Source organism: Lepisosteus platostomus, chromosome 4 (genome assembly GCF_059453375.1).
Source record: "Lepisosteus platostomus isolate fLepPlt1 chromosome 4, fLepPlt1.hap1, whole genome shotgun sequence".
In the NCBI taxonomy this organism is placed as follows: domain Eukaryota; kingdom Metazoa; phylum Chordata; class Actinopteri; order Semionotiformes; family Lepisosteidae; genus Lepisosteus; species Lepisosteus platostomus.
Window position 1 is genome coordinate 12,146,301 of NC_142614.1, and position 9,064 is coordinate 12,155,364.

Consider the following 9,064-nt stretch of genomic DNA (forward strand, 5'->3'; position numbering starts at 1 on the left):
TCCGCTCTAGACTCTTAGAACAAAGGAAAGTTCTGGCACTCGGACACACTGGCCATTCCGTGGTTGTCCGGGCTGAGTCTCAGGATGGTCAGGAGGCGCGCTGCGAGAATGTCCTGCCCTTTGGAGCCTTCTGCTCCTGGGCCGTCCTGCCCTGGAATTCTCCTTTGAATTCCCTTTAGAATTGTCCACAGAATTCTCCACTGAATCTTCCCAGGCTCTCTGTGTTGCCTGTTTTTACCTGGAGGAACTTCCGCTCATTCATTGGCTGAAAGTTCCATGGGCATCAGAGTCCCACGTGGGTTACTCAGCCCTACCAGTCCCTGATTGGTTGATCAAGGTGAGATATGAGTCACTTACTCCTGACACTTAGGAATGCAGTCCAGATGTCCATCTGGCACTCCCTAGACAGATAGGCGCCAATGGATGACCATTGATCATGATAGCCAGGCTTAGCTAAGTGCATCCCCCTTTGGGAGCTGTCCTAGGAAACCTTATCAAAGGAAACCTTAAATCAGCCTGCATGAATAGTTTCTCTGTGGCTGCACCACAGAGATGAACAGAGATGGGACCATTTGGGAAAGCTCAGAACACTTAATGCTTTCTTATTAATAAGCCTCGCAGCTACAGTGGTTTATAATACAAAACCCACTTTTTGTATCAAACATTTGTTTACATAACAGAATGCAAAAGAATTTGTTTGTGACTTAAAAACCTCCTGAAATTTCCACTAACCTTGTGAAAGGAGAAAGCAATGAATATATAGATGCCTTTCCCTCCTTGCAGACACTGATGAGTGTGCAGCCAATCCCTCAATCTGTGGTCCCAACGCACAATGTACCAACACTGCTGGGAGTTACACCTGCTCCTGTGACACTGGATACACGCCCCCTGCTGGAGTCACTCTGACCAGCAGCTCAAAACCTTGTCAAGGTAAGAGCTGTTATGTGATCACAATGCAGAGGCCAGTGACAGAATTAATTGTGAAGGTGTCAGGATGAATATAATTGTGCGACAATAGAGTCATGGAGACTACATAAATAAATACTCACCTGATAGCAGATTCCCCTGCTGTCACATGATCTGTTAAGGGCAGATGACACATATGGATAAATTAGAAGGGCACATAATCAATAGCATTAAAGATAACCCATACATACAGTACTTCTTTACACAAACACATCTCCATTGTGACAAGCCATTGGGTATGACACAAAGCAATCTTTAAAACAGGCAGGCCAAGCTAAAAGACAAATCAACCACAGCTGTTAGGTTTTAAAAAAACTCTTTATCTCAGAGTATGGGGAAAAATTAAGAACATCACCCTCCTTCAAGCTTCTACCTGAACTGAAGTACCTCACTATTACAGTCGAGGAGCTAAACTGCTTATTTGCCTCAAAACAAACCAACCACAAAAAGACAAAACAAATCTCTAATTCGCAAAATGTTCACAATTCCTTCAGTCTTCAGTCTTCAGTCTTCAGTCTTCAGTCTTCAGTCTTCAGTCTTCAGTCTTCAGTCTTCAGTCTTCAGTCTTCAGTCTTCAGTCTTCAGTCTTCAGTCTTCAGTCAGTCCTTCCCCTCTGTACACAGGGTTCTGCCACTGCCCCTCAGACATCCACTTCCACAGACTGGCTGACACAGGAAGCTCTGCTTCCTGCTTTTTATACAGTCACCTGACCAATTGCCTTCCTGCGACTGGTCAGGTGACCCAGTGCAACAGCTTATTCCCCCAAGGGAAACATTGTGGAGACCTCCATTGGTTTCAGGTTTGGGTAATGACAAGCACAACTGAGGTTTGGCTGGACCCAAACAAGTTCAAATACGTTCATCTTTGCTAGTTGTAGGAGTTATTTGGTGAAAGTGTTTGCAGACATATTGTCGAGAGAGTAGGAATGTGTGGGATATTGGTTAGAGAGGTGGAGAGCAGAGCAAGGTGGAAAGGAATAGCAATAGTGTGGTTTTGACACACTACTGTATCTTAAATTCTTGTATCATCTTGTTTACTCAAAATGTCTGCTGTCTGATGACCCCTAACATCACAAACCTGTTTTAATGTGTTTCCCATGGATTGACATCTAACCCATTTACAAACAGAAGTCCAAAAATGAACTACTTGAGAAATACTAAAGTGTGAAGAAACCTGTTCGCAGGCATAATGACACTGCTTGAGTAAAGATCATGAAGAGAATTGAAAAGCAGGCGAGGAAGGCAGGCTGGAAAACAATCCAAAGACGTAGTCAAAAACACAAGCAAAGCACAAGAGCAATCTTGACAAAATGAAACAAGTTCAGAATCTGGAAATAAACAAAGCAACACTAGAGACTGAAACTCGGAGGTTCAGAAAAAACTCTTAAGCCGAGCACAGAGTAATCCAAAGGCAAATCTTAAATAGCCTGTTCCTTGTGAGACTGGTGTGGAGGTTCATTGGGTACTTGTTAAACAGATCTACTGCCTAAATGTGTAGTCATGGCAACTGGCAGACTGACAAGTCTTGTTGATGCTCTGCCAGTTGCTGTGGTAATTCTACCACGTCCTCTAGCCCTTCATTGGGAATGGGTATGACAGTGTAAGAATATATGTTTTCCAAAAACCATGATAAAGGCACAACACAAGGATTAAAAATGGTTTGGCCATGAGTTTCTTTTTTTTTTCACAGACATTAATGAGTGTCAAGTCTCTTCCTCAATATGTGGTCCAAAAGCAAATTGCATCAATAACATTGGAAGCTACACCTGCTCCTGTAAAACTGGATACAAGCTCCCTGCTGGAGTCACAGTTACAAACAGCTCCAACCCTTGTCAAGGTAAGAACTCTTATCCCAGAAATAAATTAGTGGTACATTCTTTATTTGTTAATATGCTCAATATGCTAAAGTATCCCATTGACTTTACAGGCCCTTTGTTTTCAAACAGCATGACATACCAATCGGGTCATTCCAATAAAAATGTATAAATCTACATTCAAATCCACTTTTTTTCTTAAACCACAATGAGTAACATTGACAGTAATATTATTTAATCTCAAAATAAACTCTATAATCACTAAACTTTAATGGGGTCTTCAGCTTGTATTGAATGAATTTTAAAAATATTAAAATAGGAAAAATAAATTGAATTCTTTGCAATGGTGAGCTCCAGAAATATTTTAATTAAAGACTGAATGAAATTAAACTAATTCAAAAAGAGATTTTGCTAGATTTCAAGAAGCTGTAAGCTCTCTGTGATGTATCAGGGCTATGATGCTGTAACAGGGATGTTTCATTGGTGAGTCTCGGGAAAACAGACAAACACACTCTCTTCTCCCCCTAGTGGAGCTCATATCAGAGTCCGTTCTCTCTCTCCAGAGAACTGAGGTTGAAAGGCACAGGATGCCTCTGCTAACTGGTTTTTATCTGTCAGCCAACCAATTGTCTTCCTTCAATTGGTCAGGTGACTGAGGATAGCAGGTTATTCCACAATGCCTTCTGGGAAATGTGGTTCTTCTAAGACATCCCCCCATACCCCATCTAATCTCCACCCACATTTCTTCTTACAAAGTGTAAAAATGCAACATTTGAGATAGAAAAGAACAAATTGATTTTCCAAAGATGGTGAACACATACTTCAGTATACAGCTGAGACAATTAAATTCTGGGAAGTGACAAAGCTTAATTACGATAATGACAACCACTTAACCTGTGGCATAAATGCACAATTTGCCAACATTTTGGGGAGTTTCTTCTGCTCTAGCCTTGCAATCAGTGGTACTGTAGTGGCCTATATTTTCTGCCAAAAGTCTGCATTTGTTAGGAGACCTCATAGAAGTACTAAGGCTGTGAAAGACCAAGACCACAGCTATCATTAAACAGGAGCACCTGTTGCGAGCTAGACATGTTTTTATCCAGATCAGTGTAAGAAGACATCTGTCTCCAAAACTTAACTTTACTTTGGCACTCCCAAAACTGTTGACAATTGAGCCTATGATATGTTTATAAGAGACTGGGGACACATTTCAAATTATAGCTTTTACAAGGATTAAACCAAAGAGTGACTACAAAATAAAGATGAAGAAATACAATAGCTATATCCCTGCAGATATTCCATGCTGTACAATGGTATCTACAGTAAATACAGAGACACAGCCCTTTTCATATTGCTAACTTCTAGTGAGCAATTTGTCCCATAATCCAAGCAATGAAGCAAGTTGGGAATTGATATGGAGATGTAAGCCTGAAGTTAATATTATTTCAAGAGGAATACCTACATCCAGGAATTAAATATATTATTTAGTGTTAGGTCATAGTAGGAACTGACTTAACCTGGCTTAACCTTGTCTAAGGGCCAACCTCTTGTCCATTGGAAAAGGAGGTTCAGACCTCCCTGCACAGTGAACAGCGACTATGGGGGAGTTGCACAGGTGGAAAGTGGGTGGAGACAAAAGGCTCACATATGGATTTTTATCCAGAAATATTTGCAGGTTAGGGAAGCTGAAGTGAGAGTAAAATTGGCTGCTATCCTCTATCCTGAAAGTATTATAAACTCTATCTAATTAAATTAATGCATAGTGGATAGAAGGATTAGATACAAAAAATAATTAGCTAAGGAGCCTAAACAAATAATACAAAACACGGGCATGAACAAGAGATCTCATGCTGGCAGCATGAAGAACACCCCCAGCAGGTTCCACCTTCAGCTCTGTGGGCTCTCTAGATGTACTGTATATTAAAGCTCTGCCAGATGTAAGGAGAACATTAAAAGCACAATATTAAACGCATTAAAATAACTTAAGAGTGTTAGAGAACTATATAAAAATTATATTTCCACAAAGTAATCATGAGCAAAACCTCAATTTCCACAGACATCAATGAGTGTGCAGTCAATCCCTCAATCTGTGGTCCCAACGCACGATGTACCAACACTGCTGGGAGCTACAGCTGCTCCTGCAACACTGGATACACGCCCCCTGCTGGAGTCACTCTGACCAGCAGCTCAAAACCTTGTCAAGGTAAGAACTGCTTATTTTTAAACAAACTCATTGCTGATATTTAGTGACGATTGTCATTTTAATTAGGTAGGATACTAATCTTCTGTATTTAAAAAAAAGAATGATGAAGATGATAGGATTAATGTTAGCAGCTAATTCTGCAACCTTGCTGTTAGGTCAACTCAACAAATCAAATTGTAGTTGCAAAAGATTTTAAAGTAACATTTATGTTTAAATGGGCTATATTAGACAGGACAAAACCAGGACTCATCTGGGTCTAGAGGTGCAAAAATTGAAAACATTTCAATGTTCCTTTTAGTGATTGTAGGAACTGCTTTGTTTTCCACAGATATTGATGAGTGTGCAGGCAAAACCTCAATCTGTGGTCCAAATGCACAATGTAACAACACTGTTGGGAGCTACATCTGCTCCTGTAACACTGGATACGTACCCCCAGCTGGAGTCACACTGACAAGCAGCTCAAACCCGTGTCAATGTAGGTAAATCTTTCGCTTTGCGTTAGACTGTTCGGTGATGCTCAGTGAGTGGTGAGATGGTCTGGGTTTTATATTTCTTTGAAAGGATTAAAAACAGTAAAGATGTTTACTTGGAGCACAGGGGTGCAGTTGTTGTTAGCTTAGACCGAGGTTCAAAACAAAGCAGAGCCTATCTCAGAAGTACAGGGCTCAGGGCAGGACCACACCATGGATAAGATGCCAGCCCATCCTGCACACATTCTGAAAATATAAAAAGGCCAATCAATCAGGGCATCTGGAAAAAACCCAGCTGGACCCGGGGAAAACATGTAACACTGTGAGCATTGGTTTTCAGACCACGGCCAGCTACGTTTCTTCTGTGGTCCAGTTTCTCTTCTGTATCATTAACTATTCTCAGGGCAAAATAATTAAAGAAATTTGGTGCTGAGTGATGTTGCAAACCACTCCCTGACATCTCTAAGCTTTTCAAAATCATAGAATAAGAATCAGAATCCCCTTTATTCTCCAAGTACATTTCAGGCTTACTCTGGTGTACTTGGTGATACAAAAACATTCCCCATACACAAACAAGCATTCTACTACATACAGGTATCATTAAGACAGTGCATATACAACAAGGAATTCAGGCAAAAAGACAGCCCTAGGAAAGAAGCTGTTCAAATACCGAATGTTTCTGGGTTTAATAGACAACAAGTGTCTTCCTGAGGGGAGTTTCTGAAACAGATGATAGCCTGGGTTGATGAGGTCATCAACAATCATTCCTGCTCCCTTCTTTGCTGTGAAATTGTACAAATCAGCAAGGGAGGACAGAATGATAGCCAATGATCTTCTCTGCATCTTCATACTGCAGCTTTCCTTAGGAGTGGGCAGACTCCAAAGAAAACTGCACAGTTGAAGAGGCAGTCAGAATCTACTCACTTATGGCTCTGTAAAGCTGATTTTTAATTGGCACAAAAAGTCCATTTTCTGCCATGCTTTCTTTGTGATACTGGTGATATTCCTGTCCTATGTAAGGGTATTAAAAATCATAATTCCCCAAAACTTAAAGGACCCCATCATACTCAAAACCACATCAGTGATTACCAGGGAGAGCCATGAGAGTATTCTCCATTGTCCATAGCTTCAGCTGAAGAAGTCATCCATACTCTATCATATTCTTGCATTTTCAGATAGTAAGAGGAAACTGAGATTTGTGAAGGAGAGAAGAAACTGGATGGAAGCCCTGCGATACTGCCTCCTTAATTCTTCTAACCTGGTGAGCGTCACGGACCAGCTTGAACACCAGCAGCTTCTCAAGACTATAAGGAACGAAACCTCTTTTCCAGAGTGGGTGTGGCTGGGCCTGAAGAAGCACTCTATCTGGCAGCAGTGGTACTGGAGTGATGATCGCCCAGCAAAGTTCTACCAATGGGCAGTAGGGCAGCCCAACAACTCCATTGATGAGATGTGTGGGGTGGCGAGGCGGGGCTCAAATGGTGACTACCTCTGGTATAATATCTGCTGCTATCAGCAACACCCCTTTGTCTGCTACTAGCTGGAACTGGGTCCCACTGAATAATACATATAAAGATTATTTCTGATGTTGGTGAGCTTCAAGAAAGCTTTCTACTGTCACTCAAATTAGAATAACACTGTTGATGTGGATGAAAAAATAAGAACCATTTCAAAAGTAAATGTCGAAGTCTAGACTGTGCTTCAAATACAGTACGTACTGTATGAGGTTGGTCCCAGCTGTTATTGTTTTTTAGAGAGACCCAGTGCACTATGTCTCGTGAGTTCCCAATATTTTGGCCACTGGGGACATTTGTACTCTTTAAGATCATAGAAATATAGGAACACTTAATGAATGGGTCTTACCATCCTTATTTGGTCTTGCTTAAAGGATTCAATATGCAGTATCCTTATTATAGTGTGGAGATTATAACTGTATGCTGAATTCTATTGTATTCCATGTCTTGTTTAGCTAGTGTATTGTGCAGTGTCATCATAATCTGTTTCCTCTCGTGTCCTGTACATTATGTTATGTATCCAAGCATCCTATTTGTATGTTCTTCTTCCTTCAGTACCTTTCAAAGATTTTGTCAATGATGATTGAACTAAATTATCAAAATCATTTTTTTCATACAGAATAAATATTTTCAAATATCTAGATATTTCAAATAAATCTTCCAATTTTAAAATTGACAATATGTTAATTTACGTTTCTCTTATTGCAGAAGGCCAGTATAATTATTGACCAATATGACCATCCCTTGCACAGATAATTTGAACTCTTTGCATCAGGACTTTGATTTAGACTACCTACCCAGATTCAAATGTAATATAACTTTTTATTATTTTTCCCAAGGCAATTGACCTGCTTTTATATTTTATTTATTTTTTCACCACACATGTAATCTTATGTACAGTATACGTGTCTTGCACTAATGACCCAACCTCTTTATTTGTCTTTCTAAATTGTGAGACTTGATGAAAGCTGAAAAATTTATTTTCAATGTATGCATGTATTTTTCTTATGTGTTAACGACTTCATGTTGTTTTCAATGCATTATACATTGTTATGTCTTTCCCATCTGGAACAGTAAAGGAGGTATGTTGCACTCTTTTTTGTTCATAATCAGCCCATTTCTGAAAGTCATCTTAGAATTGTCCAGAATTATGTTTGGATGTTGACCTTCAGTGTTTATCATGAGCCAATTTTCTGATGGTACTGTGATCGATATAATTAATGCAAATGATAAAGAGTAATGGCTGCTGCACTGAACCATGACACAATCCAAATCGCCCATTAACAAAGGTAGGCACTGCTCCCTTACTGTTCCAGAATAACAGCACCTTTCCATTCCATAACAGTGAAGCACTTTAATACAACCATCACCCCAGTTCTTAAGATGATCCTGCTGAATTACCTACAGTTCTATGAGTACATTGTATATTGACTGCATATGACTGCACTCAGACATTGTGGAGCAGAATGCTAATGGAAATTAAATGTTTGCTTAGAGACTTAGAGATACAAGAATGTTTGTTATAAAGGTCAATTTTTGGGAGAAAACATTATACCTTCTGCCATATTTTATGTAAAGAAGAAAGATGTTTTATACTTATATTAACATGTATATAATAAGAATTAGCAGTTAAAATGATAATATAAACACAAACACAGAACACAACTAAACTCTAACTGATATAATAATTTGAAGGGAAGAATTTGATTATTTATTTGCTTAACACAGGACCTTATCTTAAACAATTTGCCAAATATATATATGAAGATTGCAGACTGTTGAGGGAATCTCAAGAATGCTCTAAATGAGTTATTAACTCTCAGAGACAACTCACGTGAGGTGCAAGTGTGATAGGCTCTGTTTTTTATTCATATTTTGTAAAAATATGAATTTCCACTTCAAAGTATCAGAACGAGCAGATTTAATGAGGTATAAAAAAATGTGCAAAAGTCTGGATGTTTTGGAAGGCACTTAATATAGGAAATCACCAACTTGCATAGCAAGCCAATATGGGCTCCTCTGGGCTGTTTTGGGAGGCGTATTAAGAACAGCTTGGAGAAAAAGTAACAGTCTGTGGCATAATAGGACAGGGTATCTG

At 39.5% G+C, this 9,064-nt stretch overlaps 1 protein-coding gene across 1 annotated transcript in view; it reads left to right on the top strand.

Annotated features, from left to right (window-relative positions):
- The window catches only part of LOC148672668 (uncharacterized), a gene marked incomplete at its 5' end in the record, with an annotated part of 78,278 nt that overhangs the window by 11,058 nt on the left and 58,156 nt on the right, over positions 1 to 9,064 (top strand). Inside the window, 3 exons of the mRNA XM_088627272.1 lie at positions 784 to 930; positions 2,656 to 2,802; positions 4,836 to 4,982. Of these exons, the coding sequence (XP_088483398.1) occupies positions 784 to 930; positions 2,656 to 2,802; positions 4,836 to 4,982 (441 nt within the window). The remainder of the gene's footprint in view (positions 1 to 783; positions 931 to 2,655; positions 2,803 to 4,835; positions 4,983 to 9,064) is intronic.